General features: G+C 37.1%; 1 protein-coding gene across 2 annotated transcripts in view; it reads right to left on the bottom strand.

Moving 5' to 3' along the window:
- Positions 1 to 23,727, bottom strand: part of CAMSAP2 (calmodulin regulated spectrin associated protein family member 2) — a 79,436-nt gene that overhangs the window by 5,772 nt on the left and 49,937 nt on the right. For both annotated transcript variants that reach the window (XM_014250767.2, XM_005520913.3), the window contains 9 exons: positions 22,374 to 22,515; positions 19,066 to 19,205; positions 11,192 to 11,285; positions 10,058 to 10,151; positions 6,389 to 6,459; positions 5,809 to 5,878; positions 2,785 to 4,996; positions 1,592 to 1,728; positions 850 to 1,070 (listed from right to left, as the gene is read on the bottom strand). In XM_014250767.2, the coding sequence (XP_014106242.2) occupies positions 850 to 1,070; positions 1,592 to 1,728; positions 2,785 to 4,996; positions 5,809 to 5,878; positions 6,389 to 6,459; positions 10,058 to 10,151; positions 11,192 to 11,285; positions 19,066 to 19,205; positions 22,374 to 22,515 (3,181 nt within the window). The remainder of the gene's footprint in view (positions 1 to 849; positions 1,071 to 1,591; positions 1,729 to 2,784; positions 4,997 to 5,808; positions 5,879 to 6,388; positions 6,460 to 10,057; positions 10,152 to 11,191; positions 11,286 to 19,065; positions 19,206 to 22,373; positions 22,516 to 23,727) is intronic.

Genomic DNA, 23,727 nt, shown 5'->3' with positions numbered 1-23,727 from the left:
CACCAGGAATGGGCTCAGGCTAAGCACTAATGGGAAGCATGGACATGAGAATATTGGCACTATGCAAATCAAAGAATGCAATTAAAGTTAGTAAGACCTCTTGAAAGAGAGCTTAAGAGACTTAATTTAAAGCTTGGGATGGAAACTTGGAAGGTGTTAAGGAAATACTTGAAATTACACTGAAGACAGAGGGAAGCAGCCAGAGAAAATGTAGCACAACAACAAGGGTAGAGTAGGCTGTAACAAGAAGGACTACTGAGCAATCTGGTTATTTTTTCTCACTGTAAATTGACAGTACTTCTTCCAGCCATTACTGCAAGTTCTTTTGTATCTAAAAGAATGCTAAGTTGTTCCACATGGTTAGTGTTGCTATGTTCTTAACTATACATGCAGTTGGTAAGCAAAATAGAAAAAAACCATGAGATATAAAAGTAACTTTCAAATTTTAATTTTATCCGTATTGTGTGAGTTTAAGTATTCTTACCTTATGGTCACCATTTTATTTATTGATCTCTTATCTCCCAACTTTTATTCATTCTTAGCTCTACAGGTGCAAGAAGAGATTAGTGAAGAAAACATGGGTATGTGTGTAAAACTTGCAACACATATTCATCCTTCCACTGGGTTTTCAGAGCTAAAATTTTTGTTTGTTGATATATGCATGCACGCATAGCAGGTAAGTGACATTCATCTTTCCATATCTATGCCAAATTTTGCTTTCAGATTTGGACACGTGCAGTTTCAGTCTAGCACAAGACACTCAATAGATATGCATGTGCTTGTTAGGACCAAAACCCAAGCTGGTGTTTTAGCATGAACAGACTCTTTCTCCACATAAACATTTGTTACCTGGTGGACCTTTGATTGGTGTCTTAGGTGATTCAATATGATCTCTATGAATAGATTTTGGACGTGGCTTTTTCTGTTTGATTGAGAGGGAACGTGGCTTTATGACAGTATCCATGTCTTCCATAAGCTTTAGTTGTTTCCTTCTCATATATTCCTGCTTAATAAATTCTCGCCGTGCTCGTTCATCCTCCTTCTTCTGACGTTCTTCTTCTGTTTTGCGTCTAAAATGTTACCAAAAAGATTCAGCAGTAGAAACTTTTCAAATAAGGGTTTTTAGCTGGCACAGTGATGACAACACAGGCATCAGATTTTTTGGAACTTCAATGTTCTCAAACACCAGCAAGAGACAATTGCTTTTAAACTTTTTTAAAATTTTCAGAGAGTTTTAACTTTTTGGGATATTGCTACTAATAAAACCAAACACAGCTTTATGAGCTTCACTGCTGTAACTGAGTGAACATTGTGCATTTGTGCAGAGAGAACCCTGAGGTATACAGGCTGCCACAGAACGCGCTCTGAGGAGCTGTGATCAGGCCAGCACAGCTCCCAGCCTGAGAGCTACAGACTGATGCCACCTGCTGTCCTGCAGGGCCAGCTGGGCTCCCCTACACATCTGGCTCTAGCAGTAAATAACTTGGATATTAAGATGCAATTTTTTGACATGCAGGTTACACTTTTAACTAAACCAGACATTTTTATGTTCACTCTTACTGATCATTTGGATCAGGATATGTAGTTTTACCTTGTCTCTTCCTTCTTATGTTCTAGTTCTGCTTCCAGCTGCTGCTTTCGAAGCAAAGTCTCTCTTTCCCTTCTCAAACGCTTCTCCAACAATGCTGCTCGTTTCATTGCCATATCATTTTCTGCCTTTTGATCATCCTAGCAACCATTTTTGAAGGAAAAGGATCAAAAATATTAAGATCTCTAAATTCAGCAACTGATTTTGCCAAGTCATTGGCACTTAATTCTGTACACTGGGTATCCTAACATACTCTTGCAGTATTTGGAATAAGTTTATTTTTGAAGCTTTTTTGAAGACTCTTAAAAACTTCATAATGGAATTTTTCCATCCTGAGTCAAAGAAAATTCAAGACTGATATGAGAAAACTTGCTAAGTGAGATATTTTATTTTTGAGTCAGATCCCACATAGCATAAACTTCTTTCAGCTCTGGAAGAGTCTACATGTATGAACATGAAGGTAATTATCGCAAACCCCAATAATTATGCACCATATAAAAGTAACTTCTGAGCAAGCCACATATTTTGTTAGAACTGGGGAATGCTTCTAGACAAGCAAGGTGCATCTAGATACATGGTACAAAATTTTGGGGTATTCTAAGACAGAAACAAGTCTAGACCACTGTTTTACAATATGCATTATAGGTAAAAGCCTGTCTGAATACAGCTCTTTAATAAGTCTCCAATTAGTGTTTCCAAATACAAACTTCAAAAGAGAGTCTCAGCAGACTGTACTTCCTTAGTTAGCTGACAGAGGGAAAAAGGCTCTCCAAAGTGCAATTCAAAAATGTGAATAATTTTTAAAATTGCAGGCTGTTAAGTACTTAAAAAAATTTTAGTTAAATTTGGGGATGAGGTGGGGAAGTGAGGGTGAGATGTGAGCACGTTTAATTAAGATCAAAAAAACATTTGTTAAAAAAAAAATCTACATTCACATGCATCTTCCTCACCAAGACCTCCAAGCACTCTTCCATAACTATGAATGGAAAGGGGTACTCTGCCATGCTCAGAACTGCAATATGGTAGAATCTCACCACTTTTATCATGCCAAATTAACCAAGTCCAAAAGATAAGGCCGCACATTTAGAGTTGCAGTACTATCTGCTTTGACTTCAATCATCAGCAACATCCATGTTTCAATTAACGATTCAAACGAAGTTTAACAGCTGACATACACATTCCACTAGTTCTCTTACCTTAAAAAAGAATCCACAACACACTTTCTGGTCATCTTCAAACTGTTCTCTATCACTCTCACCTTCATATTTCTCAACAGATATCTCACTTTTTTCTGGTGGCTTCAAATCTGATAGGGAAACTTCAATTAAGTTAGCTGTTTTGGGAGCCGGAGGTGGTAAAATCGGTTGGCTTAGCTGATCTTCATTTGGGGTGAGGCAGACTGTTTCTGTGATAGGCTGAGATAATACTTCAGAAACATTAGATTCAATAGGCTTAATCTCCTTTTCCTCCAACTTCTGCTCACTCTGTTTTGGCAATTTTGGTCCTTCTTCTTTTGCTACCTCTTCTGTAGACTTGACTTCTTTCAAAAGATTTCCCTTTAACTGAGGTTCGCTTACACGTTCACCATCATCTCCAAAGCAAACAAATGATCTAGTCTGAATGGGAACCTGACTGGGAGAAAACCTCCTCAAACGGGGAAGACTGTCCACAGACCGTGGGGCAGTCAAGGTACGGTTTAGAGGTGTTATTTTCAGTTCATTTGGCCTAGGAGTCCTTTGCATTTTGATGTGAAAAGAAGCATTTTTCCTGTTGGAAGATTGTGGAGATTGATGTGTAGAGCGAGGAGATTCCTGTGAGAAAGGTGCAACAGGAGCTGGAGTACCCCCTTGCCTTGAAGAAGACTTAAAGTCCCGAATCTGCTTCTGAGGAGAAGGTTGAGGAGGAGAAATAACCCAAGCCTGTTGCTCTCTCATCTGCATCAGCATCTCCTGCTGAAGGGATAGACGTTGCATTTCTTGTTGTAGAAAGTGTAGGGAAGAGTTTAGTTTTTCAATAGATTTTGTATATTCTATGAGATCTCCATCATTAAGATTTTCTTCTGAGGGGCTTGCTAAATTCCATTGCTTTTCAGCATCTCCAGAAGTAGCAGGAGATTTTAACCATTTACTCTGAGAATTTTCTGAGTTTTCTTTTATTAATTCTGGAGTCTTACTAATTTGGTCATCTGATTTTTGAATTTCCTTTTCTTTCAACCGATTGCTGTCAGTGAATACCTTCTCATCTTCAGCTCCTGCTGCTTCCTCTCGGAGAGGTGATACCTGATCACCTTTCTTTTTCACAACGTTGAGAAATGCTGTTCTTCCCATTTTCTGCCGCTGCTTTGTGAATGCAGCTTCAACTTTCTTCTTTTGTGCTTCAATGGCTCGCCTCTTTTCCTCTAGCTTCATCCTCAGCTGTACCATTTCAGAAGCCAATAATTGTGTAGTGTCTCTTCCTTGAGGAACAGATGCCTCCTCGGGAATGTGAGCCCAAGCAACCATATGAGGGATGTTCAGCTCAGAACCTTCTGGTGTGGTTTTCTGAGAACTGCTTCCACTGCTTTTACTATCTGTGTGATTCAACTTCCTGAATTTCTGCTCAGCAAAGCTGGTCATTTTAACCCCTGAACTTGAAGAAGCACTGCTGCCCGCCTGTGATTTAGTACTTACTGAGCTAGGACAGGGACTTAATTGATCTCTGTGATTGCCAGCCCGCACGTCATAATCCTGGAGAAATTTAGATGGCTCTTCCATGTCAGAGTCCATGCTTACAGTATAATCTCTCAAAGAAGAATCCTCATCCATTGTCTCTGGGATATCTTCTGATGGGACATGTATTCCGGTATCCACTTCTGTGTTGTCAGTCACAGGACTCAGAGCACCTTTAGTGTCTGTGATTATATCTGGGGTAGTCTGATTTGGTTTAATGTTTGAATTCAAGATGCTCATTTCCCGATTGTGAAGAAAAAACCCATTTGTAATTTGGTCTGTTTGGAGAAGTCTGGGAGATTTTTCAGTGTCATGAATTATCTGCAAAGCCTCTTCAATGCTCGGTGTCTCAATCTGATTGCCAAAATCATCCAGAACTGCCCTGTTTTGCAGAGCTCCATTTGGAAACCTGTAGTGTCTGCTCTCATTGGCATTTCTTTGATTTGCATTAAGAGACTGATCGGCCTTTGTGTCATTAAGAGGTGTCATGTCCTTTTCCTCTTCAATATCTTGATTCTCCTCTTCTCCATTTACTGGTTTGAAGGACAGATTCTTTCTAGAATGCTTCGACATGCGGTTGATGTTTCCTGCAAGGCCTTCATTGCTCACAGATCTAGGAATTACTCTGTTTGGAGTAGATACTGGAATGCTTTTCTCTTTGTCAAAAGGAATGTCAAATGAAACTCCGTGTAATGATGACCTGATAGAGACCAGAATAAAGAAAGTAACTGAGTAGCTCACGGTTATTAGTAAAAATAACAAAATATTTGTATTTGGTTTTAAAATTATTTTAAGCTGGTAATATTAAAGACACTGTTAGGTGTACTGTATTTTACCTAGCTTCAAATATAATAAACATGCATATATTTTTAGATAGATAAATAAATAGACAGAAATATAATAAATTTTTAAAGAGCACAATAGAACAGAATGTAACAACATTTTCTTCAGTCTCAGCCACTTTTTACTACTTTGGAATAAATTCTGGGCATTTTAGGAGTAGAGGAGTTGCTCAAAAGGAAGGCGTGAAAAGACACAATTTACATACCACTATAAGTCTTACCATTTTAACTTTGGTTTTATACCCTACAGATTAAGAGTGTATGACTGGTCTAACTGAAAACTAAAACATTCAGCCTGACTGTTCTTAGCATCCCCAAAATATTACAAGCTTAAATACTACTGAGATCATTAGCTATGTTACTGTTACCATGTTTAGTTCACTGTCATGAGTAAATATGAACATATTTAACACCAACAATTCAAATATCTAAAGTATAGCTCTTTCAGTGTAAAGAATAAATTATTTATTTCTGAAGAGTGTTTCTTCTTATTAACCAGCTTTTAATCCATGATTTTTATCTTTCAGTTTTATCTTTCTTTTTCTACTTTTTCAAGTAGTTTACAATAATTCTTATTACAAGACTCTGAAAATCCAAATGACAATGGAGCATTTACTACTACTAATAACCAAACCCCAGTATTTTGTAACTAGCATGTAAGACTACTTACCTTTTTTCTTTGGGCCATGTCCCTACTTGCCCATCTACGTAAGACATTGATGTGGACCTCCTGATGACTCCTAAGTGAAACAAAAATAGGACTCAATGTAACTACTGTGAGGAATGATTTTAACATCACCTTATGTTGCTTTAACAAATTAATCTGCTTCCCTACTCAGAACACTGCGATCAGAAAGAAGTGTGTATATATAGAAAATGCAACTAGAGCAACAAGGCCAATTTCATCCTGAATATATACTTTATCCCTCATCCCTCAAAGAACTTACTGTTGTGTAAAATATTCCACCAATCCTACTAAAATATACCACAAATACATGTTTTAAGCTATCTTCCACATAATCAAAAGAGAAGTCAAATTAAAAAAATTTGGTACAAACATGTACCAAATGTCCCACTTGTATATTTTATAAATTAGAGAAGTCAATTATGTAAATTAATTAATTTTTCATATAAAGGTCTCCCCCTATTTCTGCATTAATTATGTTTGAATAAATACAAGCAGGATAGCAATTTAGTCAGAGGATGACACTTTGTCTCATTGCCTCTCCCAGCCCTTTGTGAATGGTTACCTGGAACAGATGAATAAGGCTGCTGGGGTGTATGCAATTGGTGAGGTGGTGTGTAAACTGGACTTTCCAACCTATAAAGCAAGAGACATTAACTTAGAATTAATACATCAAAAGCCACAATACAAAGGGCAACCAGTTACCCTGTCCTTGGCCAAGACAAAAACAGATTTATTTTTTGTGTTGGGAAAGAAAGTGAGGTGTAGTTCTCTTCTGGAAATATTAATCAACTGAAAAGAGAACACTGTAATAACCTTGGACTGGAATTAATGCAGGTGGACCAAAAAGTCAAAAAGGTATTTTTCATACACAAACAGCTACAGAGCTGATGCATAAGTTCTGTTAATGTACTTGTCTCTCGATCTATTTCATGTAAATATCTCTATTAGAAGGTTCCATTACTTACATTTTATTTCAGTAAAAAGTCTAAACAAACATGAGCAAAATAAGGCAGCTCCTACTGGCCTCAAAACTGAGTAATTGCAGCCAGCATCACATACTTTCCACACATTTCTATTTTCAGTTGCTTAGTTTGAAACTTCTGCTTGGTGTCTGGACTGCAACATGCACTGTAAGTGGATAAAGATTTTGTGATAGACATGACTTTATAAATAAAAAAATATATATTCACCACTAAAGGAGTAATTAACAGAGATTTCCTGTTTCTACTTACACAGATACTTTATTTGGTTTACAGAGAAGGTCTGTAATTTAGTAGCTATGTTAATCCAGGATCAGATTAACATAATTCAGTGTTTCGATCAAGGTGCTTTTTCATGATCATAACAAAGACACATACATAAAGACACATGGATTTGTATGTAAAATAATTCTTGAGAAGCCAGACTTCAAACACAAGCTGGATTAAATCCTTTCATGTTTTGAATTTTGTCCACTGAATTGAAGAGTACATTCCCAAACTCACATTTTTCAGTCAGAATATTTTAGTGTTATTATAGTATATATACTGTATAGTGTAGAACTGTCGCTAAATAATATTTGCAAGAAGGATATTCACATCAATTTAAGAAAAATACAATCTACAAAAGCACCTTTCACAACTATATATTAAATTATTCAATATAGGTTCCCATAAATTCCTGATTTTTTTGTGTCAATAACATATCTGTTTTAAATTTGAGATTTCTGTGAAAATTTTAAAATCCTAATGTCTGTAAGTTATCTTAAAAGCATACTTTCCAGCTTTAACCCTGCAGCCTGTGAAAATTTGCTACCACAAAGAAAATCTATATACTTAATTTTCCTTGGGGAAAAGACTGATTTTGGCACCAAGCCTGGGTTCCATGGCAACCTCAGACATTGTAATGCTCACTGCCACAGTCCCACTCCCTCCTCTGTGCTGGCTTTGGCTTTCCAGCCGGTCCTCTTGAGTCATTTCAACAAGCGAAGGTGACAGAAGAACATTCACTTTTTCCAACTGGGTTCATTTTTACTGTCTTTGTGCACTGAAATGGCAACTCAAACACTCAAGGGCCAGGAATGCACAGTTGGGCAGGGAGGAAGGCCAGGACCACAAACAACATCCTGCAGTCATGTCTGTTCTGCCAGGGAACCTGTAGCCTGTGTGCTGGATTCCAACCATCTGAAATTACTTTTTTGGGGCCCTCCTTTGTCGTGCAGTGATATATCATCAGGTTGGATGAAATATGCTGGTTTATGAGGAGAGATACAGCAAATGGCCTTGGGAGCCCCTGCTTCAAAGGATATGCAGTTCAAAACTGCTGGTTCTTGTTCTCCTGGCTTATATGCTCAGTTTACGTGAAAATAAAATCATTGTCTGCAAGAGAAACATGCTTTGGATACAAACAGGAAAAGGAATTTGGAATCCCAGCATTTAATGGTAGTAAAAAATATTACTCACTTTTTAAAATCAGCATAGATTCCAAAACACTAAAAATGTTCTTAGGAACCTTAAACCTCAAACCTAACCAAACCCTCACCCCTCTCTCTAGAACCCCATCCAGAAACAACAGAAAAGGCTAAACAGGGTTATCTGGGTTGGAAATCAACCATTTGTTAATATCCAATTAAAATGCTAATTTTATCCTTCTCCTATGTGTCAGTTTAGACACACTCAATAAACCAAAATAAAAGTCCCCAAATTATAAATGTATTGTAATGCTGTCTCTCATTCACTAGGTCCAGATCAGGTGACTGGAAGGCTTTCTTTACCTTGTCAAAAGAAAGGTTAAGAAGAAGGCCTAACGTACAATTTATGTCCATTATCATAGAAAGAACAGGTTTGAAAAGGCCTTTAAGATCATAAAGTCCAGCTGTTAACCCTGCCAAGGCCACCACTAAACCATGTCTGTAAGTTCCACATGTACACATCTTAAATACTTTCAGGGCTGGAGGCTCCATCACTCTCCAGGCAGCCTGTTCCAATGCTTGACAACTGTTTTTGGTGACAAACTTTTTGCTAATATCCAATATAAACCTTTCCTAGTGTAAATGGAGGCTGTTTCCTCTTCTCCTATGGCTTTTTCCTTGGGAGAGGAGACCAATCTCCACCTGTCTAGAGCCTTCTTTCAGGGAGTTGTGGAAAGTGATTAGGTCTCCCTTGAGAAATTCATCAAGTCTTTGATCAGCCACAGAACACAGGGGAAAAACAGGATGTTTCTACATTGCTTCCTAATCTGTACCAGTAATATTAAAAAGAATGTTTCACATTGTCTTGGTTTTGTTTGGAATAGAGTGAATTTCCATCCTGGTAGCTGGTGCAGTGCTGTGTTTTGGAATCAGTGTGAGAGCGCTGTTGATAACACACTGGTGTTTTAGTTGCTGCTCAGTAATGCTTTCTCTAAGTCAAGGACTTCTCCTTGCCTCGTGCCAGCGAGGAGGTGCAGGAGGAGCTGTGAGGGAGCGTGGCCAGGACAGCTGAGCTGAGCTGGCCACAGGGACATTGCAAACCACGGTTGCTGTGCTCAGGATGAACTGGGGGAGTTGGCCAGGAGGGGCCGATCGCTGCTGGAGGGAGCAATCATACTGTGCAGCACTTGTGCTCCTGGGGTTAATTCTCCTCTCTCCTTTTCATTACAACTATTATTATTATCATCATCATATTTTATTTTGCTTCAAATTATCAAACTGTTCTTGTGAGGTTCACACTTTCTTTCCAATACTCTTCCCCATCAGGAGGCAGTTGGGGTGGGAAATTAATCACAGCATAAGTATTTTTATTTTACCAATTTGAATTTCATGGTACTATAGTAACATAAGCAAATCAAACAAAAACCATCACTCAGGGTTTTTCTTGCTGTTATCTCAGTTTACTTTCATTATAACTTTTAGATAATTTGCTGTGAATTCCAGAAAAGCAGCTCCTTCAGAGCACACCTGGTCAGCAGCTCCACTTGAAATTGAAGAGGACAAGGCCATGTGACACCTCTGCGCTGAATGCTGAGGGTTGTTTTGGACACTGGTAAGACAAGAGCACGCTGTCCAAGTGTACAAACATGAACAAAGCAGCCTGCCATGCAGCAGGGAGGAAGGGCTGAATTACGGGATATTGCACAAAATTCCACAGTTTGTATCTGCTAACTCAATGACTGAGCTTTGCAAAAAGGCAAAAACACTGAACTAAAAAATCTTTTTGCTGTTGATCAGAAAGGAGGGGATTGTGAAACAGTACTAGTGATTCTCTGACATTACCTGGCTACAAAGTCAGAACCAGATGGACCATCCACATAATTTCTTCTGTTAGCATTCAAGCTGTGAGCAGAAGCTGCATCTTTTGCAGGTTCAGCTGCCAGGAAGAACAAAGTTCAAATTATAGTTTAGTATTCAGTTAAGTTACACAGTAGAAAAACTGTCCAAAATAATCTGAAATAATGATTTTCAAAGATTTACAGAATTTTCATTGATTCCATTACTTAGATTAAAACTGCCACTTCCTTTCCTCTTTACATCTTCTGATGCTCCCATACTGGCCCTAATTAAAGAAATGGAGACTGACAAAATAGACTAGAAAAAGCAAGGGAAGAACTAATACAGAAAAATAAACTAAAAAAATTAAAAGGAAACAGTTTTAGCAGAAGTTGTTCTTCTGAAGAAATGTTTCTGATAAAAGTTCTTCTCCCCAAACCCTTAGACTGACTAGAAAATAGGCTTTTTGTCACACCCTAAAACAGTTAGCACTGTTTAAAGATTTGTATCAGATTTGTATATGCTATAAAGCATAAAAATGAAGAAAGGTATAAGAGCCACCAAATGAAAATCTCTTCCTAGTGCATGGAAAGCCAATCACAGCAATGCTCTGTGAAAATGTCAGTTATCTGAAATGTTAGTTACCTAAAAGTAGTCATTAACAGATCTCAAGATCTATCCAAGAGGTGGATTTTTAAATCTGAAAATTACTGATGGAAGATGGTGCCTTTGCAATGGGTAAAAAATGCCATTTTACAATTAGCTCTCTATTCACCTTGCCCATCTTCTCAGGAACATAAATCCTTCAGGCTAACTTCTGTTCTTGGTTTCTTATTATGTTTGTAATTCTTGCATGGGCATAAATGGATTCCAGGCTTGTTTAGGTCAGGAAAATTTGCAAGTGATTGTACCACAACAATTTAAATGAGTTTTTGGTAACAGACAACAAAATCTAATTGTGATTTACGAGATGAGATGAAGATTTAAAATTAAGAAAGAGTGCTCCTCTCCTTCTTTGAGGGGGTTGTACACTGCCAAATCCTGTTAAATAAAGTATTCACTGCATCTGTGAACACAATGGCAATCTGTACACATACATATCAAAACATGCATATTAAAGCCAATCCATAACATAATTACCTTGGGGATGCACAACAACACGGGGTTGTACAAATGATGGCTTCACCACTTCAAACCACCAGAACAATTCTGCCATGAACACCATGTAATTGCTCTACATGAAATAAAAAAAAGATGGAGATAAATTGATGTTAGAACACAAGCCTGCAAATAAACAGATTAAGCAGCATTTGGGAGATGCCTCTGTTTCAGCGAGTTTACAATCTTCACTTATTTTACAATCTTCACTGTTCTTTTAGAAATACAGACCAGTACAACTGATCTGTAGAACCAATACATAACTTGACCAGATTGCAACTGACTGGGTTGAAACGTTTCATAACAAGCATATGCTCAAGCCTGGAGTCTTGCAGGGAGGGCACAGAGGAACAGGATGGGTGAAAAAAGATGCCTGCCAGAGATCAGCCATTTCCATTAAAAAATAGCAGTGAAAAGCCCGTTGGAAGGCTAGGCAATGCTTAAAAAGTATGGTAGCCCTTTGGTTTAGTACAGGAAGTTGGAATCTGATTTTACGTTTGTGATGAGTATGTGCTTTTGTCACACTTGCAAAGTTCTGCCCAAATTTTACAAATCTTTAATGCAAAACAAAAAACCGCAGCAGAGTTTCTTGACTGCAGGTCAGAACAAGATTTTAGCTCCAAAGGTTTATGCACTGCTGATAGATATGTCCCTACTGTATGTTCCCATTACACAGCTATGAAAGACACAGCATAGGAGCCACCAGATTAAACATGAGGGGAAAAACAGACGCAAAGGAAAAAACAACTGGTGACAAACTGCTACAATAACAAAAATCAATAGAGGAAAGCCAGGCAGGAGCAGTTGTTTCTGCTGCAAGAGCATACGAGAAGTGCAAAAAAACCCAGGTTTTGGTTGTTGTCTGTGGAGGCTGAAGAGTTCAGAGGCCAAAGCTCTACATCTTCAGTGCCACTTCAAATCTAGAAACATCAACTGAATGAGATCAACAAATATCCAGGTCTGAGCTGGCTCAAGCAGGTGCACAGACCTGTGCCACCAGTCTTACAAAGTCTGAAGATGTAAACAATGCTTATACATTAAGCTAGGAAATCATAATTAAACTACTTTTTCAAAGAGTTTCTTTCAAAACTTCGAAGCAAAAATGTCATTCTAATTAAAAAACAAACTCCACATTAAGAATAAGAACATAATTTTAAAATAAACAAAATATATACTAAAAAACTTTGATAATAAATGAGATAATCTCAATTCTGCATCAGTATTTGAAAATATAATTTTGAGGATCTGACACTTTTGCTTCAGATTTATTTTTCCTGAAGATTTCTAACATAGGTAAGCCTGTACTTCAGCAAAGGGATACTCAGACCAAAAGCTACTCCTACACTGTACTATATGGTGAAGGGATCAGGCCAATGTTGCATAGTTATTACACAGAAGTTATAAATAGGATAGGAAAAACCCCATCGCTGCTTATTCAGCTCAACTGAATGAGGAAAAGTGCATAGCAGAATCTTTTCCATTCAAGTAAATGTCAAGCATAGCATTTCAGTATCACACATGGATTTCATTAGGAAGCTTAGACCATGAAAAAATCAGATGTACTTCTCAGACGAAATGTGATTCTTAATACTACAAATTCAAAATATTATAAATTCTCTCAGAATACTTTTCCCTTCCCCTTGCCTCTCCTTAAATTTTATATTTTTAACTTGACTTTTTTTTTTAGTAAAAAATTAAATCATAAAATGTTCTAATCATAGCTTTGTCCCCATCCAAAATAATATTGCATTTAGATACTCCAATTTCTTATGTTTATGTTGAAATGCTGCATTTCAACAAAAAATAGATACACAATAGCGTGACCATTTTATGAAGGACAGATAGTCCTTCTGAGAGTATCTGCTACGCAGTCCTGAGCTGCTGCAAGACAGTTTGTTTTTCTAAAGTCACCAAAGCAGTAATTACTGAACTAAAAATGAAAGTGCTGCACAGCCTACTGAGAACAGAGGCTGCTTTAGATGTCTGATGGTGAGCCATCATGATGAAAATCACGTTTTCCCACAAGTTATTTTTAGTCAGAAGGGGACATTAAGAATGATCGAAGGGAAACACTGATGATCGCTGACAATTTTTTTAAAAAAACTAGCAGCGTGTCTGTAGTTTTGTTGCTATCCAGGACTTGAAAGAATGTAGATATGATTTCCATAGATTTTACCTTGATTATGGTGACAGAAATTCTAACAGCTTGCCATATGATTATCACATGCACTTACACACAACAATATTCAGAAGCATAACGGTATTTTAACAGAATCTCAGGAAGCTCTGAGAAGTCCAGGCCGGCTCAAGTCCCCTGAACAGCAGATGGCAGACTTGCACCTTAAGAGATCATTATTAGCTAAACATTCTCATTTAATTTCAAATACTTGAAATAAATTATACCCTCCTAATACCAATAGGTTTTAGATCTGCATGTTTATAGAATAACCACAATATCATATACACAAATGATACATGTAATTCGTTGTCAGGCTTGCATCCATTAAAATTGGGTGTGAGAGCAGCCAGAGGCCTTTAGATTTTTTTTTCAACATTAACATAAAATACACCGTAAATTTTTTACCGTGATTCACCTTAATATATTTGTTCAGTGGGCCAAGAAAGGTCACATGCAAATCCATAGCTTTTTATTAAACAACTGCCAACACAAATGCTTCAAGACTGCAGAAAACTGGAGTGTCACAAACTGTCTCGAGAAGGCCAGACTACAGCTGTGTATGATCCAAGCACTACCAGTTTGTCCTCTGTCCTGCCACAAGCTAATAAATGCCACAACAATTCAGTTTTAAAATCCACTGTGCCTTGTTTCAGACCAGAACTGAGAGGGAAGAGAGGCTGATTAACATCAGTGAAAGTAAACCATGCTGCTTCCCTTTAAATAAAGAGTCAGGAACATTTGGTCCCTCTCAGGGAGAAACTGTCTCAAAAAACTATTCCCTGGTTGAATCTTACTTTTAATTCCTGACTCCTGATCCTGAATCCTTTTCATCTAGCCAGATGGGAATGAAATAGCTGAACTGACTCCCACCATACATAATGAATGCCTCACCAAGTGCAGCCAGCTGCTCTCCCAGGTTCTTAAGGGGCTCCAGTTGCTAGTTTAGGTGAGCAGCCTGGCTGGCAGTGGGAGGGAAAGTTGTGCAACACGTGTGGACGTTGTGCAGCTCTGAATTTCCAGGATTTATCTATGCAATGCATTTGAAGACTATTTTTCATGTCTCTGGTGCTGATTAAAGCTTCTGCTTATGTTGTTTACAAATAAACACCATCAATGTTACATCAGAAAGTACAAGTATTCAAAACTGCTCAAGTGCAATAAATATTTTTTAATATAAATCAACCCTTTAGATATAATATACTCCTGTTCAATTCACCAGTGGAGAAAAAAAAAAGTTCTGGATCTGAATCAAAAAAGATTTGACAGTGCAAATGGTTTTTCTGCCACTCTGGTTAGTAATCAGGTGCAAAAATAAGGTACCCATTCCATGTGCTCAGCTATGATTCTTCACAGTTTGGTGTCTGGCCCACATCTAGGTCAGAGGAACCCCCTTTCAGTCAAGACACAGCAATCGTCTCTGATGAAAATTTGATGAAATGACGCAGATTTGCATAATTTCACATTCTGAAAGCTTTCATTCTGTAATAAATATGCCTTCTGCATGAACTTGGGTGAGCAGACTCTACAGATCTCAGCACAGAGCAGCCAGAGAAGCAGCATCTGTGCTGAAGGACATGCAACCCCCCAGGCAAGAACCAAGAGCCTGCAGAATGGCCCTGTTGAATGTTCAGGAAACCACACGCTCAGAGCAGCAGGCTTAGCCAGGTCCTTACAGGACCAGCAGCATGTGCCTGTGTCAACAACAGGCTGTACAACCCACAGGGGCAGCAGTTATTACATGCAGACAAAGATTCTATCTATCTAACACACCCCAAGGGACAAATTAACCCCTTGAGAAACTTTCTGCACATGTTCCCCAAAGCCATGGATGGGCCACTATGTGTCCCTGCTTCTGGGAGACCATGGGGTTGGGCTCCTACCCTGTAGAAATGACTCTGTGTGTATGTGCGTTAACTCTGTGAACAAATGAGTGTTGTGTGTGAATAGTTATGTCTTAGTAATAACTGAGTCATGTACTGATAATGGCAGTTGAATTAATAGAAAGTGTTCTAATATTGTGATCTGAGTCTCACCGTCAATCCTCTATCAGTGAAGAGAGAATGTACAACACGTGTACATTAAATGAATAGCACAAATTTAGGATCGCTATTTAAGAAAACAAAACCCGCACATTTGTAAAGGCTCAGGTAAAGGAACGCTTACAAAAGACAGCAATTAACTGTCCGTCAATTGATGCAATGCCAAATTCCCATGTAAGCTCTCAAATCATGGCAAACACCAAATGATTCTAGTTGTCAGTCAGTCCCCTCTTTGACAGTTAACCTCCAAAATGACTTGTTCTTAGATTTGAAGCCTATGGCCCTACTAGAATAAAGTGACAGAGAACAATCAAAAATTATCAGGAATATAATAAATTACAACCAAAGATGTGTTTTTAAACTCCTTTAGAAATAATTTCCATGTATCTAATGTGACAAATGGAACATGTGAGATGTTTATTTTAATTCTTTCTCTTCAGTGACCATACAACACCCTTATAGTAATTATACATTCCACTGGACAACCAAAGCACAAATGCTACACACCTCCTATTATATCACAATACTCATCAACTGCTGGGACAAAGCAATAAATAAGTCTTTAGGGTTCTGCAGGGTGGTTTATACTTCTCGTGATGGCGCTTTATGTGAGGTTTTCTATTTCTACAAACTTGTTCTTTGAAAAGGCAAAACAAGTGCATGCCAAGTCACAATAAAACAGTTCCTTCAGCTCTGTGTACTTGCCCAGATCCAGGTGAAGAACGAGATAATTAGAAATAAATCCTGTCTGAAGATAAAACTGCTTACAGGAGAAGGGCAAAAAAGCAATCTGCACAAGTAAGTAAAGACAGATTCAAGATTTCTATTATTTCCTCTTGTTAAATATGCTGGAAGGATTCAGAAAATGTGATTATTTTTATGTAATCACTCTACTTGTGTTTGTCTGTCTCAAAGGACAACAACCAGGAACCAGTATGGTCCCTTGTTGGTGCCTCAAGCATCCATGGAATGTATTGAAATATTTTTTTCTTTAATATCAGTAGCCCTGCCTTAGTAAACATCTTATGAAAAACTTGACAAGTGTATTTTTCTTAGAGGAGAAGAATAGGTAATAAGGAGCAACAAAACTTTCTGCTTCCTCTGATTATGATACATTAAAGCTGTCTAGAAATCCAGACAAAGCTTATTTTTTATATTTTCTCTGTGCTAAACCAGAACTAAGCCAACAGTCATCTGCTATGAAATCTGAGAGCCGCTATCAAGGACTTAAACATCCTAAGTGAAGTCCCTGTGTTTCTGTGGATTTTGATGGAAAAATTGAAAGCAGGCAGTGTCACCTTAGTCAAGTGCTGAACTAAATTTCTGCATCATATGCAATCTCTAACCTACCTTGATTAAATGTACCAGGACAGTGCAGGGTGCCCTGGGAAGAATGTAAGGTATGTACTTTGCGCTGGATCACTTAAGAAGAGGTTCTGCTCTCTTCCTTCTCAAGAACTAGCAGCAAGTCAGGATACCTACTGTAATTTCTAGGACCACACAAGGCACAACATTGTAATTCCAAAAACTCTGATTTTTTTTTGAGGCCTTTTCCAGTAAGATATCAGCAGTTGGTATTTTTCACTTATTCTGTCACCACTGTGAATGTAAGCCAAAAGATTGTAAGATTTTTAAGCCAAAAGCACAGTGGCACCTACTGTGCAGTACAAGCCACTCTGAAAACAGACAGGAATTTCTGCTGATTAACAAAGACACACTTCTATAAATCCTAAGACTTCATACTATGTACATTTTGTAGGCTAAGATAAGAGTAGCTTCTGTAGTGACATTCTATGTGCAATATTTAAAATATCCATTTACAATACAAGTTTTTTTAAAGTGACAATAGAATTCTTTGGAGAATAAACACACTTATTAAAACATACTCTTAATCAGATGCACTGGAAAACTACGGAGGAGCTTCTTTAACAATGAATTTATTTTTAAAGTAAATTAATTCTTAACACTGGAAAAACAGAGTTTACAGCACTAGAAGTTTCTATACCAAGTTTTAGAAGAAAAACTTGGCAGCCTTGCTTTGGAGCATTTACATCTAAATAAGCATCTATGCCACAGCAACTTGTAAAAACATGATCACAAAAGAGCTTTCTCAGATCTAGAAATACTCTAACTCTTTGAAAGAACTCTAAATCCTATCTAAAAACAGTGTTCAGAAACAGCAAAATCAACACGCCTGCAGCATGTTAAAAGTATAAAGTCTGATGCATTGGGATATTGACAAAATATTTACTATATATATATATATTTTTTTTTTTTTTTTAAATTGAAGCTTCCTAGTACATACTGGCTTGAAAAATAATTCAAGCTATTACTATAAAAATGGTATGACTAATTGTCATGAATCAAAACAAGAACAATCAACTGAGTTTACTCCATGTATGTGTAAGCAGAGAGAAACCATCAAAATGCACTGAAGGATGTAGTGGCTGTAGGACTATGAGGTGCAGCCAAGGCAGACTGCAATGCAGCAGACTTCATCAGCATGTAGGTAGATCACTGCATGTGAAATTTAACAACACCAAAAGCTGAGTGAAAGCAGTCACTATGCAACTTTGCATACACAAAATAAATCAGCAACAGCTAAGTAGTCTAGACTTTGGTCCTGCTGCCTTTACTCACCCTAGCAGCTCATTACTTATATGAAAAGGATTCGGTTCAACCCTACAGGAGACAACAAAGCTGTATTCAAGCTCTGGCCTCTGTGACTCTGCTTGTGAGATTACTAGAAAATCATAAAAGCAGTGAAATGACCCAGATATTTAGAAAGCAATTACATCCCATCTGCAATGGATATGCTGACTTCAGAAAAATAATATTTCATTCCCTAAAGGCAAGCCAACAAGAATCTTAAGCAAATGAAGAGTGTTTTATATAGAAGAAAGTCTTGGTGAAACATAATAATGAAAAATTAAAATTAAAATCAGGCAAGAAATCATTCAGTTGCTCCTTTTATTTCTGCACAGGCTTAAAGAACTACAGAATAATGCTTTGTTTTCCTCTTTCTAAAAGAGCAAAATATTAGATTGATTGAAAACACTTAATTGCTTATTCAAACAACTGTATTTGTCGGAATTGTGTTACTGCTTGTATTTGGGGCATCAAGCCACTGGATTTTCCAATGAAATTAACTCAGAAATTTACACTTTTAAAAAAGTGAAAGAGCTTTAAGTTTAAAACCCATAAATTATTGTATATACACAAAATGAGTAAGAACAGTGAGTAACAATTCCATACACATATCCTCAATATTTCCTCCCTTTGTCAAGGCCTTGATACATTTATACTAATGCAGATCACTACTACATTTCAACAGAAATATTGCAGATTACAGACTTTAACAATTAATAAGAAAGAAGATAGAGTGGGAAATAGTTCTGCACAAATTCAAAGTTTTTACAAATCCTTTCACAAGCGCTTTTTCAAAAATACTTTGAAATTACTAGGAAAATGTAATGGCCAAAAAGAAGGTGGCTTTTCATTCTGCTGAAATCTGTGTCTTGCATGCTATGTCACAAGAGAAGCCATACAGCAGCAGACCAAAAAAAAAATAAACATATCATAGGCAAAATAGTTCTGTGGATGTTGCTTGCATTTTTATTTAAGTGTTGTATTTTTACCTTTATTGAAGAAGCTGCATAGAGCATGTCCTCAAGACTGAAATGGCAACACTGGTTGAGGTATTCCTGACAAAATTCTTGAATCAGCTGTAGGTTATACAGGCTGTCAGCCAAAGACATCGTATCTTTCAAACAAATATCTAAAAAGGAAGAAAAGAAGCAAAGTTTAGATACAACTACAGATTTGCAAAAAAGTGCTTTTTGGCTTTTAGATTCGGGAGCATTTACTTGATAATTTCAGACATAATTTCTGCACCACCCCTCCCCACCAGAGACTTTTGTTTTTTTAATTCAGCAATGAAAGAAATTCTTGATTCTTAATTCTAATTCAGAAATGAAAGAAATTATCTACATTTTATCTTTGCATTTCTAAATATTTAGATATTTTCATAAAAATTAATTTTTTTTTTCACTGTTGACAAGTTAATTTGCTTCTCTGCTGCCTTTTGTGAAAATGTAGGTTATCCTCTCACCCCAACTATTTCCATGTAATGAAAAAAAATATTTAATCACTAATTTTTTTTTCTATTTTGATTTTCTACAGAGCAGTGGCAATAAGACATATACACATTTTTTCATACATTTCTCTGTACATATTAGTTCTTTGTCTTTAAACAGGGACCTAGGAGCACATTTTAACACTAACAAGCCTGAATCTTCAGAAAAAAACCAGCCTGGTCTTAGGAATTCGGGTTTGTGGGTTGAGATGTTTGAGATGAGATGATGAGATTTTTCAAGAAGCTGAAGGCTGTTATATGAATTATCACTCTCTAAAACTGCTATTTAAAGACAAAGAAGTGGTGCCTGTGAACAGACTTGTGTAGCTATACAGCAATTTTTGACTGCTATTTAAGCCCAGATAGTCTCTGTTGTCTTTTTATGACTGCTTCTTGGAAAGTTAAGTAGCAACAGTAAGTCCCATGAAAAAAAAAAGTCCTCTTTAAAAAAAGGACTGAAGATTTAATATACTTCCAGAGCATGAATCAGATTTTATTCTTTAAGCAACAATGTATAACAGAACTCCACATAAGTTTTGAATTGTTAAGGATAAAAGGTTTCTTCATAAAAGGAATCTACTTTGATGCCAGCAGGATAAGGATTCCCATACTGAAGAAAATCAGACATAGTCCATAATTCCAACCCCATAGATGATGATCAATAGGAAAACATGTTTGTCTAAACTGACTGAAATGAGATTAAATTTAGAAATGCAAAATGTGAAGTCACACATTTGAATCTAATAAAATTCTAATGTGATTCACTGACTGAAGATGATCTAGAGCAGAGAGCTATCATGTATTAGCCAGTGTAAACATATGTGCCTTTGGCATCATGCAGCTATGGGAAAAACAAACATGATGCTAAAACCTATTAGAAAATTTATTTCCAGCAGTGACAGAGGAGCACTGCACAAGGTAGGAATGGGATGTCAATCTGGATGTCTCTGTACAATTACAACCATCCATAGTCAAGAACGATAAATCCAAACTGGACAAATTGCAGATGAAGACTACTGAGGATAATAATGAGAATGGAAATCCACTTCAGCAAGGGAGACAGAAAAGGCTTGATTCTGTAGCCTAGGCTAAAACAAGAGGGAAAAAAACATCAAAATTGTGAACATCACATTAGAAGCTATTCAAACCAAAGGATACTGCTGCAAGAACAAAGGCATGTAAGACAGGCTACAGGCACACTTAGGCAAAATTCAAGAATGAAATTTAAAATCATGTTAAAAAATTGAACTATACAACAGTGAGTAAGAAGAGTACAGATTTACAAGAGTTTGACAGTTTCAAGATAGAACAAGATAAATTCATGAAAGGGATTATATAATTTTGTACAATAGTCGACTTCTTGACTCTGTAGGAGCCCTCTCTAGTTCTTTATTCCTTCAAGGAAAACTAGATTTGAAAGTGAAATGAAGAGTTGATCTATTTCAGACTACAGAGAACCCTAGAATACTTTTTTCTTTTTTGTTAATGCAATTTTAAGCATTTTTGCATATGTATTTTTATTGCCTGCCTTCTTCAGTTTCAATACAGTATCAGTACTTATAGTACTTTCCTATATTACAAATATCAGTAAAATTCAACATGCATCAAAAATTATATTACCTAAGTACAGGGAAGATGAGCAAAATCTTATTAAAGTGTTGCCAGTTGCTTTGGAGTACCTTTGAATTTACTGTTGAGACAATGACATGGACATTTGTATCTTTAGGAAAGATGATGTCAAGACACCTAACAAGAATATTAAAATTAAAGTTGCAAAGATGACATGTGCCTTTGTGATGCTTAAAGCCAGATGCTGGAGGAAGGTGCTGGTCACACAAGACCTTTCAGACTGTCTGTGTTCTGTCTGCGCCATGCTGGAACAGGACAGAGGGACCAGGTTTTACCCCAGTCAACACCACCCAAGCTTTAACTCTTCCCTAATCACTTATAATAGTATGCATTTGGCTGCAATGTTTATGTAAATTGAAAGTTCTATTTATGAAAATTCTCAAGCTGCAGAAGAAAGGCGAATGAATGCATCTTTGTGCCTTTCATCTTCAATGCCTACTGTGCTGGAAGCTCCCTATAAAGTGGTTGTGTATATGAATTCCAGATTTTAGTCCTTAGCAAGCTCTAAACCCTTCTTCATATTCCTGGATTTCTCAGGATGTTTCTGTGTAAGTGTTCCCACGACATCAAAGGTATCATAGAAAGAACACAGGCAGAAAATGATGGGTATTAGCTGCCAAGACATTTTACAGCTATTAGTTGCCAAGAGGAAGGTATAACTTCACCAGGCTGCTGAGCAAAAGAATGAGATGAAGCTGCTCATCATCACAGACAATTGCTATTATAGAACAGCATGACACCAATACATTCTACACTATACACTTTTGGTTACTCTATAAATGATCCAGGTAGGTCTCAGGTGAACTAAAAGCCCAGAACACAGAGCAACTATTTGTCATGCAGTGCTGCAGCTATGTAGAGCTTAACTCTGAACTCTTCTAAGTTTTATATCTGTAACTGCTCAGATTCACAAAAAGCACTCATGCAGCTTCAAGAATAAGAGTTTTGCAGATAGTTTCAAGTATGTTTATTTTAGTGTGACAACACAGAAGCAAGCACACCAGGGAAAGACATCTGTGCTTCTTTTATTTAAATGTAAAAAGAAATAGGCACAAAATTTATATTAAACCCACCACATTCAAACTATGCCTGCAGTATACTGCATTTAAGCACCTTCCTTCACTCACAGACATTTAAACCTTTATGGCCATGTATACAAGCTGAGTGACACGCCAGACATACCTTCCAGTTTAATGATATCTGGACAGTAGAAGTGGATCAGGGCTGCTAAAGCACAACCATCTGTACCATCCTTCAGCAGATTCTCCACCAACGGAATGCAGGGCAGCTGTTTAAGCAAAGTTTGCTCCTTCCGGTACCGAGCCTACAATTTGAAATGGAGAAATTTAGAGAAACAAAGGCTCTAAAACATATGAAGAAACATATTCATACTATAGGTTTTACACTGTTAGTGAAATGCAGTATTCAAGAAATAGCTGGATATTCTCACTACTCAATTTCCTAAAACTATTCCTGTTATTATTTATCATGTTCAAAATGTAGCAAATCCAAGAGGAAAGGAACAATGCCAATACTGAGCTTAGCCTTCAAAATTACCAAGTTTTGATGATCTCTCTATAGCACCCTAAACTAAAAAACATTCTCTATTTTAATTAAAAATTAACAGTAATTATACAATCAAAAATCATCTGTGCACACACACAGTGAAACAAATCCTTAGCTAGTGCAACTTCAGTTTACTGGCAAGTCACATGACTCTGAAGTTAACACACCTAAGTATCTTGCCCAAAATCAGTCATATAACTGAGTTAATGACAAACTCAGAAACAAGTAAATCTGCATTTGATCAACTCCATTTTTATTACTGGCATGTGTCACTATAAGCAGTCATAAAACCAGAGAATTATTGATGGTCAGCTGTTATAACCATGCAGTGACCAGTAATAAATGGAAATATTTCAAAAATCAAGTCAGCATATAAAGAGATCATTAGGTTAGAATATTGATATAGTATTTATCTGCAGTGAATATATTTTCAATGGGTTTATTTTTTCTTTTTTGTGACATGAGGAGGGTTTTCTGAAAAAATGGACTTAACATCATTCCTAGTTTTTTCCACTTCTTCCTGGGAAAACAAATGGAGGTAGAAGAAAGTGGTATAGATTTTGTTAGTATTATTTACTAAGACATTTTTAAAACAGTAGTGAAGGGCTACTGTTGGGTTCGTACCACAGAACCACTTACAAGTAGTAGAGAGTTCTGAGTTCAGGCTATGCTATTTAAATGCACCTATACACACTGAGCTGCAAGTCTCCCTGTAGGGACTCTCAGAAGTCTTTGTGGAAATCACTCTTCCCAGCAAGGCTAAAACTGACTGTTCCTACCTCCTACTCTTCACCTTTTGGCTGTGCTGGAGCAATTGCTGATGGGACTGTATCAAAACCATTGGTCCAGCTACAGCAACTCTCTCCTCCTTTGTTTCTGTGGTGAATGAGTGCATGAGCAGGGATGGAGGTTTTATGGGTGGGGTAGAAATTGTTTAAGCCACGTAAAAAGGTCTGTGGAACCACAGACT

The sequence above is a fragment of the Pseudopodoces humilis genome, chromosome 10 (genome assembly GCF_049639895.1).
Source record: "Pseudopodoces humilis isolate 2021_Gansu_Grassland_sample_001 chromosome 10, ASM4963989v1, whole genome shotgun sequence".
NCBI lineage: Eukaryota > Metazoa > Chordata > Aves > Passeriformes > Paridae > Pseudopodoces > Pseudopodoces humilis.
The sequence above is the reverse complement of the archived record's forward strand: the minus strand, read 5'-3'. Positions and strand labels throughout refer to the sequence as shown.